Source organism: Protomyctophum parallelum (assembly GCF_964188405.1).
Source record: "Protomyctophum parallelum genome assembly, chromosome: 13".
In the NCBI taxonomy this organism is placed as follows: domain Eukaryota; kingdom Metazoa; phylum Chordata; class Actinopteri; order Myctophiformes; family Myctophidae; genus Protomyctophum; species Protomyctophum parallelum.
In genome coordinates this window covers 33,454,728-33,481,369 of record NC_139708.1, presented here as the reverse complement: position 1 = coordinate 33,481,369, position 26,642 = coordinate 33,454,728, and the positions used below count along the sequence as shown (strand labels likewise).

The following is a 26,642-nucleotide window of genomic DNA, read 5'->3' as shown; positions in this document are numbered from 1 at the left end:
CAGCGATTCACTATGGGAGCGGCTCCCTCTGAGCGCAAGACACAGAATAATTATTAATAAACTCACATTCTAATAGTCGAATGGGCTTTTGCGACATGCCGTATTCCGTCACCTCCCCGGTATAACCGGCGAAATACGCGCATGCGCACTAATTCGATTTTCTTCTGCTCGTGAGACACAAGCTTCATATCACTGAGATTCTTTTCCGATATTGGTTATATAAAAACATTAATCTCAATAAGGACGGGTCCGCAGTTTGACCTGTACCGCGAGAGTTCCTTATCGGTGATCTCACCTCGGTGATATAAGCTCACGAATGTAAGACTTCTATCGCTAAGTAAGTACTCGCTGTGTAAGCTAACACTGCTTAGCCTGTTAGCTGCTGCATAAGCCTAGCCTTGTTAGCTAGTTAGCCCCGCTGTGAAAGCGTTAGCTTCTAGCCTATTAGCTGCTGTATAAGCATAGCCTTTGTTAGCTAGTTAGCCCCGCTGTGAAAGCGATAGCTTCTAGCCTGTTTACTGCTGTACAAGCATAGCATCTGTTTAGCTAGTTAGCCCCGCTGTATAAGCGATAGCTTCTAGCCTTTTTGTTCGGGTCGCTGTATAAGCCATAATACTTTATCGTGCTGCACAAGCCGTATCGTTTATCTCCGTTGCTGTACAAGCCAGTCTTATTAGCCGCTAGTGTGCTCTCAGGGTAACCACAGCAGCATGGCTGAACGGAGATGTTCTAGGGCGTCAGCCCGCCGCTACCAAGGCGACAAGTACCCGATGCCACAGAAGACATGCAAGAACCGCTCTTGCAACTCCATGTCCGGATGGGACCAACACAATCTGTGTGCCTACTGTCTGGGCCTCGACCATGCAGAAGAGGCCCTAGATTTTCCGGGCAAATGTCTTAAGTGCTCGGACATGGACAAACGCAATCTTTGGCGCCGTTTGACCCGTGTGCGAAAGATGTATGAAGGCTCATACATAGTCTGGATTTACGGTGGTGGGGTGACCACCGAACTACAACATGACGTCACGAGCCGCGGTGAAGAGCAAACCACCGCTCCAGCCCTTCTCTCTGTTTTTACTCACCACCGCTCAACGTTATTTCAGCTCCGGTGGTCAGCTCACCACCGGAGCGGTGGTCACCTTACCACCGAAAATCCAGACTATGAATAGGCCTTGAGTCCCCCGAGCGCGACGACGACGACGGGAGCTATGACGACTTCGAGGACCGTCTGCTCGAAGACGCACAAGATGGATGCCGTGCAGGCCCCGCCGCGGGAAATAACACGCGGCCTAGCCATGGTCCCCCGTGTGTAGCAATGAGCTCAGAGATCCCCCTACCCTCTGCTGATTATAATAACAATGACCAGAGAGATGTTTTCATCAGGCAAGGCGCCAGGCCTCGCTCCACTGCATCGGCCACGGTGAGTAGACCTCCACCGGAGGCAGCAGCCTCCCCGTCTAGACCCTCCGGGTCCCAGGGGGCCCCAGCAGCGGCGGCCAAGGCCCCCCCAGTCTTCGACATGGACAAGGACTTCCCGCCCTTGACCCACGCCCCACGTGCCGACCATTACTGGGACGGAGACGGGGACGAAGGCGACGACATGGAGACCGACCTTCCCTCCTACCAACACTATGGAGTGCTGGACCAGGTCCACGACTACGACTACGACGACGAAGACGACGTCATCGTTGAGGAGGTATACGTCGATGTGGACGGAGAGCAGCAGGCCGAGGACCCTCCGGCCGTTACAGCTGGGCAAGTAGCCGTTACAGCTGGGCAGGAAGTGGCGCCCGTGCAGGGCGCCGCCGCTGCCACGGCACCACCAGAGGCCACTCCACCCACAGCCAAGTTGCATAAGCGCGAGACCGAGCTGCTGGATCTATACAGAACAGCAGCGGTCAGGTGCAAGCGAGATTGGCCCAAGGAGGACCCTGGCCTGCCGCCTGAGGATGGCTGGCAATGCCGCAGAGCCGTGCGGACCGAGCCGCCGCCTAAAGACTTGCTGCCACTCGCCGGAGGTTTTAAAAGTGTGCTGACCCACACCTGGGCCGAACCTACCGCAGACGCCAAGAAACAACGCCGACGGGGGCTGGCCTTGGACACCGAGCTCGCCAACGAGGTGGGCTTGCTAGGACTCCCAAAAATAGACAGGGTACCTAGTGAACCCTCACAGCCCTCACTACTTCCCCATGGATTGGGATCCGGCTTTCCCTGACAAGAAGGACAAGGACGCCTCGCTGGCTCTCAACCGCCTCTACGACAGCATGGTGACCATTGCTAAGTCAGCCAACGCAGGGGCCCTGTTGCAGGGCTCCCTCTCGGTGCTCCTGGCCGAGGCAGGTGCGGCCCCCACTCCGGACCAACTGGCCGAGGCCCAGCGCCTCGTTGATGAGATCATTGAGCTCACGCCGACCGTCACGGAGGCTGCTGGACGAGGCATGGCCAACGCAGTCCAGCAGGAAAGAGCGAGATGGCTGGATGTGTTCCCTATTCCAAACCCAGGTGACGTCCGCTCTGTAATGCTTAGGGGGTCCATCACGCATGAGGGCCTGTTCCACGGCGCCCTAAACAACCTCATCGCCTCCGGAGAGGAGCAGAGACGGCAGGCCGAAGCGGGAAGACCTGCTCAGTCAGCCCCGCCCCCTCCTGCTCGCCAGCCTGCCGAGAGGCACAACCGGCAGGCCTGGAGAGTCCGCACTGAGCGCCCGTCCTCCCGCCCCCTTCACGGGGAGGGGGGAGGGGTCACGTTCATTCAACCAGGCCCGTGGAAGACAGCGAGCACCTCGTGGAGATGACCGCCGCCACCAGAGCCCCCCCTCACGCAGAGGCGGGTTCAGGGGACACGAACGTGGCCGCAATAAATAGCAGGCAGGGCCCTGCCTCGGGGGGCCGCAGAGGGCCAGCCCCCCAACACCCCTGGTTCTGGGTTTGAATCCGTCGTAAGTGGTCTCGGACCTCACCGGCGGACCACCTCCAAAGAGGTTAAAGTTGTGCTCACACCGGGTCGCAGTGAGCGATGCTGGTGTTCAGAGTGTACACAATTTCCACAATGTAAAATGTTCTGTAAACGTACAAGAATGTCATATTGCAAAATGTTCTGTGGATGTTTTTTCTGTAATAAAAAAATGCAAAATAAAAAACAAACAAAAAACCCAAATACAAACCCGAACCCAGAGGGTCATGAACCCACCTTCAAGAGAGCCACTGCGGCTCTCGGGAAGTGTGGGGGGACGTGTCAACAAAGTGACAGGTCACAGCATCAGACCTGTCACTTGCTGGAAACGTCACGGCCAAATTTTCCAGGAATGGTCGCCCCCGCCACCAGAGGGCGCCATTGCACCATCAATGAGCGCCAGGCCTGTGGCGGAGGTTTCTGTGGTATCTCAAAAGGTGAGTCAGGCCGTTGCCAGCCCCTGTTCAACAGGGGGCAGCATCGTGCCACAGAAAATTTCTCCAGTAATAGAGAATCCACTAGCTCTACATTTAGAACAGTGGAAACAGATTGGTGCGTCTCCGTGGGTGCTACGCACTATCGCCCGCGGATACAAGCTACAGTTTGCAATGAGACCACCCTTGTTCGAGAAGATTGTTCTGTCACACGCGAGTGGTCAGGCAGCGGATGTACTACGATCGGAGATAGTCTCTTTGGTAAACAAGAGAGCCATCAGAGAGGTTCCCGCGAACGAGAGCAAGATGGGTTTTTATTCGAGATACTTTCTCGTGCCAAAAAGGGGGGGGGGGGGGGGAGGGGCTAAGGCCTATCCTAGACCTACGTGCTCTCAATCGACACCTGGAAACTTTCCGCTTCAAGATGCTGACAGTGGACTCGATAGTGCGTTCTCTGCGCCAGGGCGACTGGTACACCAGCGTGGATTTGAAAGACGCCTATTTTCACATCCCTATCTACCCACCGCACAGAAAGTTTCTGCGTTTCGGCTTCGAGGGGAAGCTATACGAATACATGGTGCTGCTGTTCGGGATGTCCCTCTCTCCCAGGGTTTTCATGAAATGCACACAGGCCGCCATCGCCCCACTGAGGACTGGGGTCCGCATCACAACCTATATAGACGATTGGCTGATTTGCGCGAGCTCACCACCGGAGACGCTGTCCCACACCCAACTAGTGGTGAGTCTCCCATCTTCTCTGGGTTTCAGCATAAATCACGAGAAGAGTATTTTGGTGCCTGCACAGATGATAGATTATATAGGCATAACACTGAACTCACTCTCTTTCACGGCCAGACTGAGTCAAGAGAGAGTCAAGTCATTCCGTGCATGTTTAACTCTTTTTCGAACAGGTCACAAGGTTGCATTTGGAACCTGTCTGAGAATGGCGGGCCTGCTGTTTGTAGCATGGGGGCGCTGGGGCGATAGGTAAACCTGTCACGAAGGTGCGGCTTTCCCGGTGGATTGTGGAAGCCATTCAACTGGCCTATGCTAGTACGGGTACGCCCCCGCCGGATGGCCTGAGGGCACACTCCACGAGGGGTGTGGCGGCATCCTGGGCGTTGTTCAAGGGTGTCTCGATACAGGATGTCTGTACGGCGGCAAGCTGGTCTTCCCCATCGACGTTTGCAAGGTTTTATAACCTGGACGTAGCAGGGCCGGCTCTGGCTCATGCTGTCCTTGGTGTCGCGTCTGCACGCGGCGGTTCGCATAGGTAGGCCCTGGTTCAGGTAACTTAGGTTAGCCTAGAGCCTGGGGCATAGGTTTAGGCCCTGGAGCTATAAGGTGGTCCAAGACCATCAGCCCAGTTAGCCTTGGGGTGCTCTGGACGGCCTTTGGGCTGTTCTGCGCCTCACTAGATAGGGACGAGGCCAGCGGGTCGGTGACCCGGCTGGTCTTCATCTGCCTGTCTTCCCGAATCCTGGGTGTGGTCACTGTGTCAGGGACGCAGGTGGCCACGGTGGGATACCTGTCGGATGGGTGTGTCACGTCAGTGATATGGTGAAGGGAGTTTATTAAGTCTCCCATAGTGAATCGCTGAAGCGAATATTCCGCTATATAACTGGAGGTTACGCAGTAACCGTGGTTATATTAGGGATATGAGATACCGTTCTAGCTTGTTACGGCAGAAGGAAAATGTTCACCGAATTAGTGCGCAACTGCGCATGCGCGTATTTAGCACAAAGCAATCAGCCCTTTGATCTGTACTGGGGGTTCCCGACTGTATGTCACCTGACTCTGACTATTCGCCCACAAACCCCACGATGGCCCTGCTAATCACACCAGCAACATTTGATACTAAGTTGATTTACTAAGTCGTCTTAAAAATCTGTTTAAGGCACAAAAGAAAATGTCAGTCTATTTTAATATACCAGGTGTTTGACTTTTTGAGGTGCTATTTTGTACCTGCAGAACTTGAATAGCTACGGTAGCCAAACAATGTATTAAGATAATTACACATTGATTGTACCATTGTATCTGTGTTAGGTTGCATTCAACATTGTTTTAATATATCTTTTCCTTGCCCATAGCGTAATGTCTGGTGTAATTACACATATACATTAAAGTGAGCTTATAATGTGGACAACATTTAGGATGGAAAAAATATACAGTAATCAGTTAGTTAATTATTTTGTAAATGTGTATGTCAAAATGTTAATACTGTACCAATCACTCACTGCAATCATTACCGAAGAACAATTATTAGATGATCTCCCACGGAATGTTTCGTGCAAGACTTCAGAGGAAGGTGGCCTTCTGTGGCAGTGCCATTTTTTTTGCTACAGCAATGCTGGTGGTAACCATCTCTGAAGCCTATTTAACTATTTTGCACTTTCAAAAGCTATGAGGCTGTTTCTGATTCACACTGATGCATTTTGAAATGGCAATTAAAGCTTTTTATTACTCACACAAGAAGTGCAATCAGGCTTCAAAGTCATGAGAGTAAGTTGAACAAAGCCATTTGTGGAATATAGATTTGCCCAGGCTAGGCAGTGGGAATTTGTGTTAGTAGTTCATAGGAAAAGGTCAACCATTATTAATGCTTAAAGTACATTAATGCTTATAGGACGTAGCTACTGTATGATGGAAACACATCTGACACCACAGAGAGACAACAGGATTCTGTTACTGCATTGCCTAGGTATTTCCTGCCTACCTTTTCAGAAACATATTTTAGTGTAGACTTTGGCTGTAATATGAGAAAGCTTGTGACCAGGCTGCCATTTTTTCTTGATTGAAAATGGCGAGCTCATGTCTAATTGCGTCCAGAGGCATGACGGGTTTGAGGCTCCAGACTCATTTGCATTAGCAAATTGGTATGGCAATGTAGTGAAATTGATATTCTACATTTCTCATTAGAAGGTTAACACTTTCAGAGAGGAAACAAAAGCTCACACTGATGACCTCACACATGACATAAGTTTGTTTTGTACAGACGTTTTGGCTGTAAAAAGTGAGCCCAGTGTCCATGACATCATGAACCGTTTGGAAATACAAAAATATCTAAAAACATCTATCTATAATCTATCTATTACCCACATAAAAACCCCAGGAAAGTGTTTCTTGTCTCCCAAACATCATTCAAATAAGATCTGGTTGCAAAAGGGGTGAAGTGTCCCTTTAACACAATTCCCGGGATTCCTTCAAAATAGGAGCTCTGGGGTGCCGGAAAGAAATGGCCGCTTTTACTCAGATTTTTTCATTACTACTGTATATGAAGATCACAATAACCACTTTCTCTCTTTCAGTGCAGTTCAGTGATCATTCTGACCCAGTTTAATGAAAATCCACCCACCTGTTCTCAAGGTATTCTAACAGTCACACATTGACCTCCATCATTGACCTTTTTGACCCAAAGGATCATTTCCTCGGGGCTGCCTACTGATTATTCACTTCAAGTTTCATGAACCTCTGCAAATACTTCTTCGAGTTGTCTTGCTAACAAACAACAAACAAAGATTACACTCAGTAGAGTTTAGAGTACATATCTGCAGTCTGCACCAACACTGTAGAGTACATATCTGCAGTCTGCACCAACACTGTAGAGTACATATCTGCATTCTGCACCAACACTGTAGAGTACATATCTGCATTCTGCACCAACACTGTAGAGTACATATCTGCAGTCTGCACCAACACTGTAGAGTACATATCTGCAGTCTGCACCAACACTGTAGAGTACATATCTGCATTCTGCACCAACACTGTAGAGTACATATCTGCATTCTGCACCAACACTGTAGAGTACATATCTGCATTCTGCACCAACACTGTAGAGTACATATCTGCAGTCTGCACCAACACTGTGCAACTGTCAACATTATGCCATTTCCTTTTTAGATGTGAGTGTAGTTTTGAGCCTTGAATGTGACCTTGACCATTGACATTTCCAACCAATAATCTCTTTAACTGATCATTCAGATCATTCAGATAATCTAGAATCACCAGCTCAGTGGCCTTGTGGTTAGAGTGTGCACCCTAAGACTGGGAGGTCGGGGGTGGATCCCTGGCCGGGCACTCAGCATCAAGGGTTGGATTGGGGGTAAGTCCCTGCGACATACTAGCGTCATGTCCAGGGGGTGTACTTGTACCTCAAGCTGCCTCACGCTACAGAAACAGGAGATAGGTTCCTGCCCTATAGGCCTCATGGCTCGGCAAGGCTTACTTAATTACTTAATCATTAGAATTATGTAGGCTCATTCGTCATGTGCAACAGCACAAAGCAATCAGCCCTTCTCAAATTTAAAATGATACACGTTTATTATTCACAAAGGAATTGAGGAAATAAAACACAGCAGGTTTACAGTTATTTTTACGTCCCATTCCCTCCAGCACGTGTGTGTCTTATAAGATGGTCCGTCACAAGTTTCAGATCAAGTTTGATGAAAATCCACCTTTGAGCTATCTTGTAATTCTTGTTGACACACAAATTACAGAATTTGTACATAATGTAATTGTACAGATGGCACAATGCTATGTATCTGTATAGAGAACAGAGGATTACATTACTTGATCTAATTTTACAAGAAGAATCCAACACAAGATTAAATGTCCCCAGTCCCCACACACCGAGATTTCTAGCGGTTTCGGTTTTCAGAAAAAACGTCATCTTTTTGTCTTTGTTCCCGACATGACCAATTATTTTGCCCACCCCTGGGGTAGAAGTTAGAACACCAGGATTTTTGGGAGGCTTGTGTACACTCAGGTTCACACAGATGCCCACTGACATGTACAAACTTGCTCTTCCAACTCCACAAATTATGTTAGTCTCGAAATTGTACAAATAACAAATTGTCCATTCTGGGTCACACATTAATTCTTGTATTGGCAATAGAGACATTTCAACGATCCATCCTTTCATTCATCTCAGTACTACTGATAGTGTATTTGATCAGAGTCCTCTTAGCAGAAGGATACGGTGTCACCCTCAATAAAAGAGGACAAGACCAAGCTATACTTTAGCGAGAAGAGAGGCAGACTGGCCCTTAAGCCTAATTATGGCCATGTTACACTATACAGACAGTCTAATAGTCCACTGCGCTGTTAACTCCTTCCAGAAAACATGCATCATACTCCTCTCCAATTTATGTGAGCGAACACAGCAAAACGTTACTACTCATGTTTGTCCACGTCCGCCAATTTGATAACAAGACGTGTTAAAGCACTGCATCACGTATGGTCATATAGTAGTCATGATGGGAGTGTGAGCATTATCCTGCACCACTGAAGAAGATGCAACAGAATGAATCACATGAGAGAGCAACGCCTGAGGATATGCAGGATGCTGATGATGTGTACATTTATTTGTGGTGACTCACTCCGACAGTGAAATGTAGCACATTTTGCCGTTGGTTATCTTATCACCCGGCAGAAAGAAAGAGGGGTGTGTACATCAAAAGTACAAAGGTTTTTATTTTTAATAATACATGAAACTCCTACACTAATGGCTCACAGCAGAGCAGATCAAAGTTCCATCCAGGGGATATGGGGATCTGGTGGGCCTTCAGGCCTGACTCTGGGCAGACCATGGAGAAATATCACAATTCTCTCTCTACGTCTCCAGGCGCTGTGTTATGCACGGAGCAAAGTCGCTAGCTACGTATCAGATAACAATGCTGATTTTGGTTGAACAAACACTGCAGTGCTGAACAAATGGGAAACCTACTGTAGAGCTAACCCATGTTAGCTTTGTTCTTGGCATCAACTGATATCGCCGGCTGTAATCTCTGCCTCAAACCAGACATCAGAATGAACAATATTGAGATAAGTATTGTAACCTATATCACTGGTTCTAAAAGTCAGGTCTGGTATATATATATATATATATATATATATATATATATCTCTGTTCACAATCACGGCAGGTACGTTCACTACTACTGTATGGTAAGCCGCTTATAGACCAAAACTATGGGCTGCATTTTGATTGGTCAGAGGTGTAGCATTTGCCAGCGAATGTCTGCAAAATTCGACAGCAGAGCCAGAGCGGAAAAATAACAGCCGCATTTTCGCTCCGTGGAAGTTAGCAGACCCTTGAGTTAGCAGAACAATTACGTTGGAGCTGTTGGAACCTTTCAAAAACAGGTAAGACTTAACCCTCTAAGACCCAGCGTTGCTTTTTAGCAACAATTTTATTTTAATTAATTACAAAATTATTATTATTTTTTTCTGTTCTTTTTTCACCTAAACGTCATCAGTGATGTTCATTGCAATGCCATTTCAATGCCATTGGTCATGATATTTGCATATAAATACCCCCCACAGAGGCTGAAATTCACACAAATAAAAATGTCTGGATTTTGAAAAAAGTTTAACCTAAGACTTTTGAACTTTACCCTAATCAAAGTAGGTACAATAATTGTAATATATGTTTTTTTGTGATCATTAGAATGTCTAGAACATGTTTTATTCAATATTGTGAAAGATATCCCCCAAATGTAAATCATTAATTTATTATATTATATAATTATTATAAATCTTTCATCAAACTTTTTTTCCCCTTTTTTTTTAACATATTTTTTAGTCTTAGTCCTAGTAGTACAAAGTAGTAGTAAAGTTGAAGTCAATTTTTTGCAAGTAGAAATTAATGCGGGTCTTAGAGGGTCATTACACACTGGCGAATTAGTGATGCGACGCAAATAAACAACACAAAAAAAAGCTCTTCTAGGTCCCGACCTAGCAGAGCTGCTGCCCGGTCTCTGTTCACAATCACGGCAGGTACGTTCACTACTACTGTATGGTAAGCCGCTTAGACCAAAACTATGGGCTGCATTTTGATTGGTCAGAGGTGTAGCATTCGCCAGCGAATGTCTGCAAAATTCGACAGCAGAGCCAGAGCGGAAAAATAACAGCCGCATTTTCGCTCCGTGGAAATCCGTTGCTGATGTGGAAGCTTGCATTGACTTCATGGGTTGTTGTTTTTTAAAGGGAAATATTCGCGTGGTAAATTCACCCGCAGTGTGTAAAGACCTTAAGAGTCAAGAACCAAAATAAGACGGATAAGGGGAAAACAAAAGATAGAATAAAATGACATACAGATAAGTGGCCCTAGTTGGCTGCACTGGATCTCTGAATGAGAGTTGTCAATATGTATGGTAAATGGTGCATTTATATAGCACAGTGAATTAAATGAATCTATCACTATGCATATTGCATATATCGCCAGTGAATGCAATAATTAATATTTTGTGCAGTCGCACAATGTGTATAATATAATACACTGTAGATACTAATTCATACATTGAATGAATACATGTACTGTATAGAAAGTACATATAATATATGTACCGTTTATCAACAGTGAATGTGAGAATTACTATACAATATGACAATAGACCTTCAACGGTGACTGAATATCTGGATTAATATATAATCTTTGCAAGGCCATTCTTCCTGCTCCATTGCAAGGGTCTGCCACATCTATTGAGAGCTAATTGTTGATTTGTGTTGGTAGCCTAAGCCCTACATAACTGCAGATATAAAAGATATCCGCTGCTATCTGTGTAAGTTCCACTTACTTTGGTAGCCGTCAACAGATATGGCACACTGGCCTGACTGGCCTTGCACCGGAAATGGAAGAATGGCCATGTTATTAACCCCTTCCTACACAGGCTGAGCAGCAATGGTGGAAAGTAACTAAGTACTGTATTTAAGTACAATTTTAAGGTATTTGTACTTTATTTGAGTATTTCCAATTTCCAATGCTTTTACTTTAGTTACTAGTTACTTTATTTATTATTAGAAAACATACAGTAACCACTTCAGCCCTATACATGTTCCGGCTTACAAGCTCACAACGCATTGTGAGGCTATTTTCAAAAGAAACATTCTGCATTGTGCGTACCTTTTACTTTTGGTAGTTTAAGTACATTTTAATGCCAATACTGTTGTACTTTTACTCAAGTACATTTTGAATTCCGGACATTTACTTGTAAAAGAGTAGTTCTACATTGGAGTATTGATACTTTTACTTAAGTAAAACAATGGAGTACTTTTTCCAGTACTGGGCTGAGCAGACATGGACCTGGTGGAGCCTTACCTTCCCCGGGGCTTTGATCTTGTTGTTGTTGTTGCTGCAGGAAGACAGGTTGACATCCTCGTGGACTCGGTCCAGTAGCCAGAGGAGAAACTCCAGTGCATCGTGTTGGGAGTTGCCACGGAACTGGGAACCATACTTGGACACTATAGTCTAGGTAGGAAGAGAAAGTAAACTTATGTAAAGTGAAATAGCTTGGCATCATATACTGCATTTACTAGCTATAGTTTTAAGAGCATGGTGTAGTCATGTAAAAATGCACCCTGTGAGTGAGTGAGTGAGTGAGTGAGTGAGTGAGTGCATAGGATGCAAATGTAGCAGGTATATAAGATATACAAGTGGATGCATTCCACCAAAGATCCCTCACATGCCATATTATTTATTGACACTTTTATTTTGTAATGTTTTGTGCAATTTATCATTTTGGGAGCTATGTAATGTTTTATTTTGAAGTCCTCACTCCTTCCTGCTGTGACGTCATTCACCTGCGTTTGCTTCCTCCTCTCTCTCTTGCTAGTAGCCAGCTCTGAGAGAGGTGGGTTGGTTTTCTGCTCTTAGTAGATGTTTGCATTAAAGTTGTTTTAAGTGCATTTAACCAGTGCAAACGGTAAAATTATGTTCTAATTCAGTTCTGTATGTTACTATATGTTTGTTTTGCAAAGGTTAAAGTGTTTTAATGTACTGTTTGGTGAAGTTCTGTTTAACAGCTCTTGTGAGGACTCTGCACTCTTACACACACAGACACACACACACACACACACACATCAGTGACTGCAGCATGGCAGCTGATTGCCAATTTGTCAATTGTCCTTCATTGCAGTTGGTGTGGTGTTGCAGAGGTGTGCTGTACTAATGCCTGCTGCATTCTGTGTGTCTTTCTGTTTCTGTGCAGGTATGTTTTTGTTGCTCCAATTATTTATTGTATGTTGTATTAAGTATGTTTTATTGTTTTATTTACTTTTATAGAAAATACTGTTTAGCCGATGGTGTATTTAATTTCAAAATGTATTTGTAATTGTGTATGTTTTGTGTAACTCTGTAAGTCATTGTTAGCTGACGCTCTCTTGCTAGTAGCCAGCTCTGAGAGAGTTGGTGTGGTGTTGCAGAGGTGTGCTGTACTAATGCCTGCTGCATTCTGTGTGTCTTTCTGTTTCTGTGCAGAAATAAATATGCCAAAGGCTAAAGAGCGATCCCGAGTCCTCTTGTCCGTCTAAACACAACGCAGAGCTCAATCCGGTTACACAAGGATGCATGGATAGAGATTTTAATCCAGTAACGTACTGTTGACAATTTCTGGGCTACATACAGTATACAGTATATGCTAATTTCAGTGGCACATAGCACGGGCAGAGACTTAAAAAAATGAATAACTTTAGGCTAACCATATATAATCCCAATTCTTTTTTTTTTTGCTTCCAACTTAAAACCGAATGTAATTAATACACTTCTTGTTGGAATTCAGCAGCTGGGGTAGCTGAACAACATTGCTTTGCTGCTCTTAGCTATACTGTTTACACAATTATCTTTCACATCACAAGCAGTGCTTGTATTGTACCTGTATTTACAACATGTGGACAACCAGGGAGTGTTTTGTTGTTATAATTCAAGCTACTGAATGGACCCCTATCAACAGAAACCTGAAGTGCAGCAGTTCCTCTCTAAATACTGAGAAAACGGTGGGCATGCACACTTATCAATCACTTATCAAGCCTAATTTCTCTCTCGCCACAGAACGCTGATCAGAAGAATTATAGAATTGCAAATCTGCACTAACTAAGCCAGTCGACCCACGCTGATGCAAAGTCATCTCAGCTAAACGATGGGAATAGATTTGTTTCAAACTGCAAACAATAGGCCTACGCCAAGTCTTATCCTACTTAAAAACAATCCATATCCCTTTCCTCTCAACGCACTCACATCTAGAGAGCTTTTCTTTTGACATCTAAGCCGTCAGTCCACTCAGAAAGTAGGCTGCCTCAGCCCACACAAAACGCAATGTGCGGCGTTCAGTCTTGTGAATGGCACACGACTCAATTAGGCAGGAATTAACCGCGTGAACCACAGCTGGCAGCCTGGAAGAGCAGAGGCAGTAATGAGAAATTATGAGAGAGAGAGGGGGAGGAGAGAGAGACAGAGAGAGAAGACAGAGGGAGGGGGAGAGAGATCAGCAGATCATTGCTTCAAAATGCACTAATATCACCCCCCTACACACACTGTCATGTGTTGTCTGTCATAATGGCTACGACATCATAACAATATGGCTGTTCTGTGGAATTATCTGAATAATGTTATATTGGGTAGACTAGGAAGAATGAAGCCGTGGTTACAACATACAGAGAGGGGAGGCACTGAGAAACTAACTGAGTGCGTATAGAGTGTATAAATGGAACCAAACGGACCTTTAACAGTTCTGGTTGGTTCCATTTGTCTCAGAGTTACAAATGGTCTAAATTCTAACTCAGAGGATTTTACTGTGTAGTACAGTTCTGGCAGGATAATAAGGGTTTTAAAATACTGATGATCTCTCCTGATGTCTTAAAGTTTAAAGTAAAAGTAGCTACAACAAAGCTGAAACGTTTCCTGCACCTTATGCATCTCAAAGACAAAAATGTTGTTGTCCACTAATGTTGGCTGCTTACTGAACATTAATTTTGCATAAATCTGAGGTCACACTAAATATCTTGAATACTGGTACTATATCTGAACCTCCATGTGTCAGTAGTGAGTTTGTTTTCACTAACTATAGGTTATATGTTATTAATAACTATATATTTTTGAGTGGTGCAACCACTCCCTTACGGAGATATGTGTGTGTGTGTGTGTGTGTGTGTGTGTGTGTGTGTGTGTGTGTGTGTGTGTGTGTGTGTGTGTGTGTGTGTGTGCACGGAGATATGTGTGTGTGTGCCTGGCTGGGTGCCTGGCTGGCTGGAGCACGAAAACAGCATGGTTGTTTTTCACCACCTGTGCGCAACCTAACCCGCACACAAACACACACGCACATATTAACTGTATATATGATAATTTCAGGTGTGCCAGACTGCCAGTACAGTACAGTGACAGTACAGTAAGTAGAGGGACCACCACACGGTAACTGTCATTTCTCAAACGTTTCGGACGCGGGGCGGCACGCCGGAATCGGGCCGGCACCCTGGGTGCATTCCTGTGGGTCTGGAGCTTTCTTTGTAGGGCTGGTATGAAGTTACTACATGCCTCCTTTGATACACATGGAATGGCCTACCGCTTCTTTTCACCTGCCAATGAGGCGCTTCATTGGGAGGACTTAGCGTGTGTGGAGGAACAACCTATACCAACCTATACCATAGTTCAACAACCGTGCTGACAGGAGCTCTGACCAACCTGTGGGAATTCGCTAGCGCAGTCACAAAGAACAGCCTGCCCATCTGGCTTCCCTCCCACAAATGCAGCAAATTGTGTTTGTTGGAATGCCTGACCAAGCCGGATGGACAATGAAGTCGAGGCAAGTCGGACAACAGTAGCTTGGTGAGAGGCCGCCTGGTAATCAGAAGGTCACAGGTCCGCCAAGAATCTATGTTGAAGTGTCCCTGAGCATGACACTTAACCCCTGACAGCACACCCTCGAGCAATCATGACAATTTGAGCAGCAATCAGCTGTGTGAAGCTGAAAGTGAATTTCCCCCCACAGGATGAATGAAAGTCTACTTTACGTTCTTAATAGCCTTGCATTTTATGGTGGACAACTGGCAAAGCAGTTTAATGCACAATACACTGCTGCAACAAAATGCCATCAATTACTCAATTCCTTCCAATTATGAAAAATCATGAACTCTGCGTTAAATGTTCAATTTGAAATATTCAGGGCCAAGTGCCATTGTCAGATTAACCATCAAAACTATGGGGCACACTCATAACAGCATGCTGTTGTGTAAATAGTTATTACAGCAAAGTAATAACAGTAATTACCACAAGTCCCTCTAAGGTGGCAATTGTCTTAGTATTATAATTAACGAAAATGGAGCCCTTCATCTGGTGCAGTAGTATTAAAAAACAACTGTGATGGCCAAGGACTGGCATTGGTTTGAGTGTAGTCTAAACTGTTGACTCAAAAAGAGGGTGATGTTTTTCCTTGTTTTCCTTATTTTTTGACAATGGGTTCTCAGACTGGTTTGAGTGTAATGAGGCATGATTCAATCATGTTAGTATCAAGGTGAAGCACATCCTTCAGAAGACAATAACAATACAATAATAACAATAACAATGAACATTGTTTCAATCCGTCTGCATTATGAGGCCCTTCTCCCGTTGATATCTTTAAACACTTATGCCCTGATATTTATATACACTTGAACATTTCTGCCTACAACACAAAATACGGATGCCAGGTTGAAAGTTGTTCAAATTCATGAAACCAGCAACATGGATATTCATTAAGCCATCAGCATGAAGGCAGCAAATATTGACACATACCTGAGCGATAGTGTCACTGCAAAATGAGGTCCTGACTTCTGACCAAAACATGCCAATCATTAAAATGACTGCACTTCCCAGATAGTAGGCCAACATACAGAAGAGAGGACTTACATTCCTGTATACAGTCCTGTGCAGGCCTCTCTACCCTCTCTGCCCTGGCCCACTCTTTTCTAAGGCCTCTCATGTTAAGGGAACCAATACATTGGCTCTTGGCTGTTGGGTAACTCTTGGCTCTCAAGGCTGCGTCCCTGTATGGGGCCCCCTGTGCAAACACACCAACGTGACGGGGAGAGGGGGGGGAATACATCATCAGAACCAACTGTCCGGATCAAAAGCACACATCTGCACTCATAATACTAAGCGGAGTCCTTCAGCTGCAGTGTGGCCAATGTTAAGCCACAGTGAACAAGTAGAACATTGCAAAGTCACAGGGTGGCACGTAACCTTTAATATAAATGTATGGAGCCATGCACCCACCCCCATTTCCCTAAACTCCCTTTGTCCTGTGAGCCAGGTGCTACTGGAATGTGGCAATGTGCCAGTCATCTTGCAGAAACTGCTTTGTTGTTTTTTTCCCCCTAGCCTGGGAGTCCGCAGCCAGGCTGACCTGTGAGGACAGAGAGCCTGCTGCTGATGCACGTACTTTGGTGTGAACTTTTTCTTTTGATCAACGGAGACTATCTCCACATTCCGCACTCTGTGCCTATACAGAGGCCTGTGTATTGTACTGTATAAACTGTAGTGCAGTGTAATTGCGTTCAAAGAAGAGCAGCACTGCAGTCTATTTCCAGCTGAATGTCTGATTGTCAACAAAATAATCCCTTTAATTCTGTTAACTTTTTATAAGAGCTCCTCAGTCTTCACATTCATAGAGTAATAAGGGAGTCATGTTTAGTGAATTCATGGCTTGCAGAGATGTGCCAAGTGCTAATTGGTAATCAAGTTACACAAACAAAAGCAACAACATTTTCTGGAGAGAACAAATATGAATCTGTATTTTGGAATTCTTTTTTTTTTTTTTAAATCACTTGCATTGACTTGCTCCTACAGCTGAGAGTTAATGCAAGTCTTTCAGACACAGCGCTGCAGTGCTATCTGATTATCATGTGTCCCTCCAGGCAGCTGTGGTATTACTTAACAGGCAATTTTAGACGGCAGAGACCAGAGCCACTGTGAACTCAGGACCTCCTATGGTCACTAAGAACCGCAGCCAAGAAGCTAAAATCCCTTTCTATAACACAGGAAATGTCCCCATCACATGACAGCAGGAGGCTTTGGGTGTTTTTTTCTTTTAGCCTCATCTCAAAATCTATACTAGATGTTTCTACGTTCTTCCCTCTGACTATTAATGGTCCTCAAATCCTCTAATATCAGGCTCCTATAAGAGATCAATAGGGAACTAATTGTACAGGCTGGGGAGCTGGTGCACTTTCCACATTGAACATGGGGTCAAAGAGCAAGGGAGGAAAAAAATAAAGCGGAAAAGTAAGGTTAAGAATAAGATAGATTTTCACCTGAGACCAGACCTGTTTAACAAGCGTTGCAACAATGGCTGCCACTGAACATAACTGTAACCCAATCTGCATAGACAATCAACCACACTTAGTTCACTTTGTGCAGCTAAAATTCCACCTTTTTACTTCCAAATGTGAGGAGGAGGAGAGCCATTGTAGCGCCTTTGAATTCTTACTGCAGGGGGTCAGGGTGTGCCTTGCCTATAGCAAAACACACACCCCCTCCTTTCAGCCTAATTAGCATTTCCAAGAATAAATCCATTGTGGCTGTTTCTTTTTTTTTCTCTTGCTCTATATTATATTCATCTTGCCATGCTCAGAGAAATCCGGAACAAAGTGCTGCAGGCAGATAAAGTGTGCTGGTCTTTTTTTTGAGTGGGAGAGCCTGAGGGTCTCCTGATAGGTTGGTGTCACAGCCTCCTGATCCACGGAGAGGTCGGATTTGGAAGCGGAGAGCGTTCCACTGACCAAATCCAAATCCCTGTATTCTATCCAGAGGACCAATGCAATGCACAGTACAGCATGGCGGCGTTCACTGCGAGTCCATGTGCTTCTCACTAAATAGTTGGCACTTTGAAATGAGAAGGCCTGATAGCGGTCAGACAGGCAATCAATGTACCGTATATACAACTGTATTACACACGCTGGTTTAGTTAATAAGGTTGTCTGGCATTCTGTAAAGTGTAAAGCACACTGGAGCCATTGTTTATTTCCAAGGTTTGACAGTGCTTTAGAACAAAGAGCCTTGCAGGGAAGAAAGTGCCCGCGCAGCACTTCAGCCAGACACCTGGTAACCCTATGCCCTCAGACACTGTGACACTGTCTGCACCAGACAGACACAGCAACATCATTATAATCTGACAGACTGTGCTGTGCTTGTAATTACCAGTAGGAAGGTTTTGGTTTGCTGTCAGTAATGGCAAATAATGCAAGACCTGTGACACCCCTTTCCAAACTGAATGCAGACTATTCTATTCACTTGATGGTCATGTGCAGAATGCAACCTGGATTCATATTTGACTATAGTAGGCTTTCTAAAACCTTGTGGACATAAGTTTGTTATTATGTCATTACAGTACAGTAAACATCATACATCGGCTTCGTCTTTGAATGTGTAGTTTGTGTACATTCATGCAGGTTTTCATCTCACTATTATTTGTGCAATGGCTTTTATCAAGAGAGATAAATGCCAGGTGCAATCAAGCATTGATGCAATTATTGCCTGCACCTGCTTCAGGTGGTAACACAACACTCATCTCCACCTCCACCACCTCTTCTGCCAGTTTACATGATCCAACTAATTTATTTTCATACAATGCTATATATATGGGCTGCATTTTATTAATTAAATCTATGCTGAGGTTAATGAGACCCAGGCAGGCAGTGGTGGAAAGTAACTAGTACATGTACTCGAGTACAAATTTGAGGACTTTTTACTTTACTGGATTATTTTCCATTTTCATTACTTTTACTTCTACTCCACTAGATCTCAGAGGCAAATATTGTACTTTACTCCACAACAATTATTTTAAAACTGTAGTTACTTTAGTATAGGCCTACTTTACCTCTGGTCCATAGCTCTAATGATTTTGCAAAGGCATTAGAGCTATGGACCAGAGTTAGGCCTAAGCATTAGAGCTATGGACCAGAGTTAGGCCTACTTTAAGTAGGGCCTACATTTTGATGCCAATACTTTTTAGTAAATTTGGAATACCGAGTACTTTCATCCAACGGATCATTGGTCCGAACGACAACCTACCTCCTCCCTCACCCTAACCCTAACCTCCCCCGGGGCAGACACCTAAACCTAACCGCAACCCTCTCCCGACCCGCAGCGCACCTCGGAGCATTGCCCCGTCGGGCCTATGAGTTGTCGGACAAAAGGATGCCCCCCGACTATTAGGCTACTTATAACAGTTACAAGACTTGTCGGCCTACTGCACTGCATGGCAGTGAGTATTGACACTTTTACTTAGTTATTATAAGTGAAACATTTGAGTGGGCTACTTTTTCCACCACTGACTGGACTCAGGAGGAGAGTGTAAAGTAAAAGTTAAACCGTACCTTGAACTCCACGGACAGCTGCGGGGTGTACTCCAGTGTCCACAGTGCCCTGACCAGGGACGCCAGCTGCTCGGTCACCTCTCCCTTCTTGGCAGGCTGCGTCTCGTCACTTTTCACCACACCGTTCCTCCTCATCTGACTCCAGTCCAGCTTGTAGCGCTCCAGAGCCAGATACTCCGCCAGCAGGTCGGTGTGGCTCAGGCACTGGACCACGGCGTTCATGAAACAGGTGTTCCCGTGGTTCTTCAGACCTAGCACGCCTGGGATGTTGTCCCCGTAGCACCACGACAACTTTTCCCTCGCCGAGGTGCGAGAGGACATCGCGGTCGAGGGCTTTTTGACCGCGAGATGGTGGTGGTGGTGGTCCCCGGCTGGAACCATCAGCGCGTCGTCTTTGATGATAATTCCTGAGTTGGCGCTGAGCGTACAAGGCGCACCGTCCCGAAAGCCCCCGTCGTCGTCCTCTGCGTCACGCGCGTCAGCGTCTCCGAAGTGGGCTAAAGTGCCTAAACTTTTAATGATCTTGTTCATGAAACTACCGACGGACTTGAGCGACTTCTTTCGGAAAAGCTTCCCGGGTTTCGTTTTTTTTTCTTTGCGCTCCTTCGCCTCCTTAGACGTCGGCGTTTCATCTCTGAATCTCAGCTGCTTCTCCATGACTATCCCCTTGAGAAATGCGTTTGATATTATGATATTCCAATTTCCGAATCCCACGTGTCACATATTTATCACCATGTCTCCTGCCCGGGCAGCAGAGAGAAAAGCGCACGGAGGTGCCACCATCCTCGAAGCCAAGGCACAACAACACACTGTTCCATCCAGTAAGGCGCTAAAACGTTGCTAATACATTCCGACACTTGCTGAAGGCTTTCATTATCACCATCATCACTCCAGTCCACTCACTGCCAATGTCACCACCACCAGCTACATCTCGTCATGATGCCACCCACCCAGGAGGATGATGACACGCAGCGCCTTCCACTTGCAGCGCGCTGCCCATCGTTTCTTTGGCTCCTGGAAGGCTTGGGATTGACTGACTGCCCCCTCCCACTCTCCAGCACACCCCTTCACATAGCTGCCGAAGCTATTGGATTACGGTATATCTGTTTGTTCAACATTCTAGTACTAACAGGCTACTTTTGTTTCTGGCAGGCATGGTGCAACTTTAGTTCAAGGCTATATACCAAAAATCATCTTGTGTGCTGCTGTTCAACATGGCATGAGTCATGACACAACACTTATAGAATAACTTCCAGGCTAAATTTAACATGCTGCTGAGATACAATGATTACACACTGGTTGGAAATAACAATATCAATTATCTGTAATGTAATGTAATGTTGAACAGCTGCTGCCGCCTCTGATATAGCTACCTAGACAGTGTGCCTATTTTGATGAGATGAAATTGGTTATTTTCACTATTAGTTTAGTTAAGTACAACAATGTTAGGCCTTCAGTGGTCAATGTTCAGTATTCAGATTCATTATAGTTATATGTGATCACAAATAGCCTAATAAGTCTGCAAATTTGGATCCAATTCATATTCCACATAAAATGGTTTTCCAGTAAATTGGCAATACAGGTTGCCCTGTGCATGCTGTGTTCCTTCACTCCTAATCTTATATTGTTAGAAATGAGCTGATTGAACACAGAGTAACCCAGGCCCGGCGCCACAGGGGGGCAAAGGGGGTTTTTGCCCCCCTAAATCAACCTCTTTGCCCCCTTAGATCAAATAGTTACAGACAAAACAATGGTACATTTCCGAAGGAAGCCAACGAAATTGTGCGCCTCTGCCCTCTATAGATATGAAAATGTGGCGCATTGTCTTCATGTCCAATACTTGCCCCCGATTGCCCCCTCTGTCATTTCATCCTGGCGCCGGGCCTGGAGTAACCTATTAATTAAATAACAAAATATTATAAAGAGTATGGAAAACACATTTTGTAGCCCAAATGGTCAAGGTAAAATGCATTACTTAAACCCTGGAGGACATTTATCATGAGCTAGTCAATAATGACCTGGGTTATTACTATCATTTCTAGACCATGACGTATATTGGAGAGAGGCACAGCTTATCTTTTCACAAGACAAAAAAAAAGTGTTAAATCACCCAGACCACTCACATTTTGGATGCTTAGTGCTGAAAACTACTGATTTATCGTGGTAGTGATTAAACTCCTCCACTCCTTACTGTGGCTGCCTTGAAAATGGGTCTGAGCCAAGGATCTGCAGGCGGAAATGCTCTTGAAGTAGAGGGAGGTTGATCAGTCCCTGGTTCGACCCCAGAACTGACAGTGTAGGCCAGGGTGTATTCCAGCTGTGTAGAGTGGCTGGTACTAGTACTACTGTACATCTACGTCAGTGTTTCTCAACCTGGGGCCTGGGGCCACACCAAAGATCCCAGGGGGCTGTGAGGCCTTGTCTGATTGGAGTTCATCCAAAATATACAGTTCGTACAAAATAATAACTTGATTTTATTCACTTCAATCCTGGCATCCGTCTTTTGGGAAGTAAGGAGAACCTCAGACTTGGCTGCCACATGACATCACATTCTGACTTGTATATCTCTTATTCTCTCTTCTTATTCTATTTGTTGTGAGTGTGTGGAGACTGGAGAGGCTGACTCAAATGTCCCTTTGACCACAGAACTGACATTAGGGTGTATTCCAGCGATAAACTGGTGACTGGAGAGTGGCTGGTACGTGGTACCACTATTGTACATCTAGGCACCAACTTTGCCAAATGAAGATGCCAATCCCTACATGATGCCACATTGCCTCATTGTACCCTGACACTTTCACCACACTGTCATCCCTGCCTATGATGAGAGACAAGCTCATTCATTGTGTGTGTATCTGCCATTGAAATCTTTTTGGCATTCCCACTAAAAATGGCTTGGTGAGTGATATGAGAGATAAACATTATTATAGACTGAGACCTATATGCTGTAAATAAATAAATTGAACTTATGGCCTGGGTAAATTTGGTTAAATTCGTACACTCTCAGAGTTAAATTAACAACGAGAATTGCACAGAGAATAGTTTAGTAAAGGCATTATCACTTACAAATGGTCTCCTCCGTCTCCGCTACAGAATGTGATGGCCTTGTCATCTATGGAGTGGACACAGAGAGAAACTTGTAGTTCTAATATGTAGCAGTCATCATAGATTTATCAGTAAACAGCCTGTCTCAAACAAACACATACAGTAAGAGAGAACGAACCATTACATGGCTTCATGTGCGATAAACATGTTTTACAACATTGTAAAATAACCATAGTTATAAAGAACACTCATTAAACTGCCGACAACAACAATGTGTAAAAATCCATCCATCAGCACCCCAAACACAAAAGCTCATTATTTCCTAGACCAGGATTATGCAGGCGGTTGCAGGCAATGGCCAATAGGCTTTCTTGTCAATGCAAATACATTTTGAATCATTGCTGCCGGGCAGAAACCTTGTATCTCTATATTTAATATTTCTATGGGTTGTTTTTGATAAATAATGCCCACTTGCTTTAACCATTTAAGCCCTATTTTATGCTTCATTGTATATGACAGTGCACTGACAAGTAGCAAAAACTGTAATATAATAATAATAATACAGTAAAATAAATTACTTTATATAACCTCATTTAACAGATGAAAAGTATTAACTACGTATATTGGGTCCAGGACTCCAGATAATGTTTTAAATTTCCTGAAAATGGACAGTTTTGACATGCATGATAACACTTTCTGCAGATTTACAATGCTACTATATGCAAACAAATATATTTTTTTGCAATGGACTGCTTTCCCCAACGAGTCCTATGCTAATCTGAGCTGCTGCTGTCAGCTTCCAGCTACTGTTGCAGTCAGTACTGTAAATACATGTTTCAGAGAGTGTGAATAAGCAATAATCATCTCTGGGGTTGGTACTGTAGCTATCTCCTTCCAGCTTTGGCCTCCATTGCAACTGTTATTTGAAGTTATTTTTAGAGCAGCAATACCACACTTCCCTTCACAAATGCAGGTGCCTTTCTATTTCTCTCTCACAAGTTGCAAAGTCAATTACCGACACAGCACAGACAGAGAGGATGCATGTAGATTTCATATCCTGTGCAATTGATCTCTCCACTCAGTGTGAAAAAGGAAGCACATAGACAATGCATAGTAAAGACCCAGCAGAAAGTCCTATTTCCTATGCCTAGATACTGCATAGTTTTTTGATGTTACGTACTTCATGACAGAATGAAGACCAAGGATGGTGCATTGTTTTGAGAGTAATACTGTTCAGAGAATTACAGCATCATAGCTGCCACCCCTGCACTGTGCGTGTGTGTTCCTGGCCTGCTGGTGATGTAAGTAAAGTTATGTCTATAAATGGGACTGTAAGTTGCCAGTGAGGCTCTTCTGTACGAAGGGATTGTCATCTTCCAAGATTTAGTGAGCAACAGAGACCATCTGGTCGCTGGAGTCATGACTGTGCTGTCTGCAGCTCCAGGAACAAATTCTTCCTCACATGAGACTACTACAACGCAAAGTACTGCATAACATAACATTACAAAATATGACCAGACTGAGGCATGGTGGACATGGTGGGTGACACACATACATATGCATGCGCGTGTGCACGCACTCCTTGGTGTCAGAGATCATAATGTCCCATCAACATGCAAAGCCGGGGTAGCATGCGATAATGAGAAACCTTGAGTTTTTCATTTGTAACTAAGTAAACTAACAGTGATTAGTGGTGAGGTTTAAATCTCTTTCTGACTGTCCTATGATGTTGACTCAGTGTTTGTCAGGGGGGACAGCAGATACTTCTACACCGCCCGGCATCCGTGTGGTGAACAGTACCAGCTGATAATGATTCCTCGCTAAACGCCTATACACGGACACACAAGGAAAAGGAATTAAATGCCTTGACAGGAAATCAATACAGCTTCATGTATATACTTTACAGCCCAACTAAATAAGATGCCAAGTACCAAGGATGATTGTTTATGATCAAAGTTTATACATTTTCATTGTTGTCTAGTCTTTTTCAAACCTTAAATTGATTTAGCCATTTCAGTGTGGCAGAGGCAGCTTGGGCGGAAAGGAAACAGAAGGGCTTGAGTGGGCGAGAGAAACCTGGCTTACAGCAGAGGTCCCTTGTCAGAGTTGGCGTTAAAACAATCCTTGTCACTGCTCTTGATTGTAGTGCGTCTGACATTTTGTCAGGGGGCCTTATGCGCCCTTTGTAAATTCCAGTGCAGGATCTCCCAGACAGGCAACCTAGACAGAGAACAGACACGAGGAAACCAAACCGACACAGCACTCCACAAGTCCCTCCAGAGACTGTAGTGTGGAGTCCAGGCAACTGTTCTATTTCTGATAATGTCCTATTTTTTTTTCCTATCACTGCAACTAGATCAGTAGATAGTAATCAGCCTAGAGTATGGAGCTAAACATAGACACATGCAGGGCACAGTCAGGTAACGGATAGGAACAAACTTGGTTTCCAAACACTCACACATTGATGTAGCCATCTGTCTAATAATTGTATGGTATGCATAATAGTAAACCTGCATTGATGTGTCTAATATTAGATGTTTTTGTGTATATGACATATGACTGTAATCTGTCCAGGTGGGCTTAAATTGCCACCACTGCCCCAATGTACTGTTCTCTCATGTGTCTGTAAACGTGGGTGTTGTGCGCAGTCAGCATTAGCTGGCCCCATCTCAGGAGTGAACTCCTACTGTATATATGTTTTTCTTCCACCATGCCAGGCTGCAAACAAATGCAGCAATAATATATACAGTATGTAGCACAATATGCACGAAGAGGAAGTTGTAATTACAAGCGTATTAACTCCAAAGGGATGTAACATGGGGTCAGTCGTAGTAAATGAACAGTGGGAGTCAGAAAATTAAATGTTTTGAGAGCAGTGCAGAAAGGATTGTACACAGAATAGCTTTGCAAGAGTGTGAGGTTGATGGTTTTTATAAAGGAACACATAATAAATTCCAGTCTACAGAAACAGCTTTGCACATTGTGTTATTGGATCAAAGTGATCCAAAACATTTCTCTGGAGCTTTCTCTGCATGCCACACTTGGATGTTATTACCATAGCATGTTGAAGAAAAAAAAAGAAGAAAAAGGTAGCATTATCCATGGCAACAACCAATACAAAACAGAAGAACAGAGTATATGTGCTTAATTCTTGCTTTTGTGATGGATGAGAAAAAGGCTTCACATCCACAGTGATATTTTGTTGATAGTTCTGTGTCTCCACCTACTGGTGACAATTGTAATTGACATAACACTGACGGTTTTTAACCACTTAAACCTCTGTAACTGGACTTGAGTTTGAGTTACAACTGTACTTTGACCACTTTTCCCGTCTACACCAGATCTCCAACAGTAGCCGATCTACAAGCTCACAATGTGTCGCATTGTGAGCTTGTAGATCTGCTATTTTTGGCTAATGAGCCCACCAGAATATGGACACTGGGTTATAAGTGCACCTCTTTAACACAGGGGAAGGGGTGCACTCCATTATCACAGCTGGTCCTTACATGCAGAGGTTTGGGACAGGTTTGGGACGCCCGAGGAGAACAAGAACTGTCGACTCCTCTTCTCCCTGTGGAGACTTGGCGGCTCCCCCTATGGAGGGACCTGTTCAGGCAGGCAGGGCGCAAGATCTTCCACCCACATCTACAGGACCTGGACCTCTGGGTCTGGCCCGTGAGGGGTCGAACCTGAATGCCGAGGACCTGTCCCCGAATATCGTCGCTATGATGAGTGCAGGGCCATGTCGACTATAGACAACGGTACAGCATGGATAGAGGATAGAGGCCTCTCTTCCGTTAAGGTCAACTTGGCAGCCATTTCTGCATACAACGTCGGCATAAATGGCAAGACAGTGGGAGATCACCTGCTGGTTCGCCAGTTCAAGAGAGGCGTCAAGCGTGCCTGTCCGGTTTCCAGGTCTCTGGTCCCATTGTGGGATCTGATATGGGTACTGGATGCCCTATCGCAGGATCCCTTTGAGTCACTGGAGAAGGTGGACCTGAAGTTTCTCTGGCTTAAGACCGCTCTATTGGTTGCCCTGACAACAGCAAAGCGTGCTAGTGACATGCATTCACTCTCAGTCAGCC

The 26,642-nt window shown here is 44.7% G+C and overlaps 1 protein-coding gene across 1 annotated transcript in view; it reads right to left on the bottom strand.

Moving 5' to 3' along the window:
* The window catches only part of usp43b (ubiquitin specific peptidase 43b), a 100,687-nt gene extending 80,235 nt beyond the window's left edge, over positions 1-20,452 (bottom strand). Inside the window, exons 1-2 of the mRNA XM_083780080.1 lie at positions 19,510-20,452; positions 11,486-11,635 (exon numbers count right to left, since the gene is read on the bottom strand). Coding sequence (XP_083636206.1) covers positions 11,486-11,635; positions 19,510-20,166 — 807 coding nt within the window. The 5' untranslated portion in view covers positions 20,167-20,452. The remainder of the gene's footprint in view (positions 1-11,485; positions 11,636-19,509) is intronic.
* Between the last annotated feature and the right edge of the window lie 6,190 nt (positions 20,453-26,642).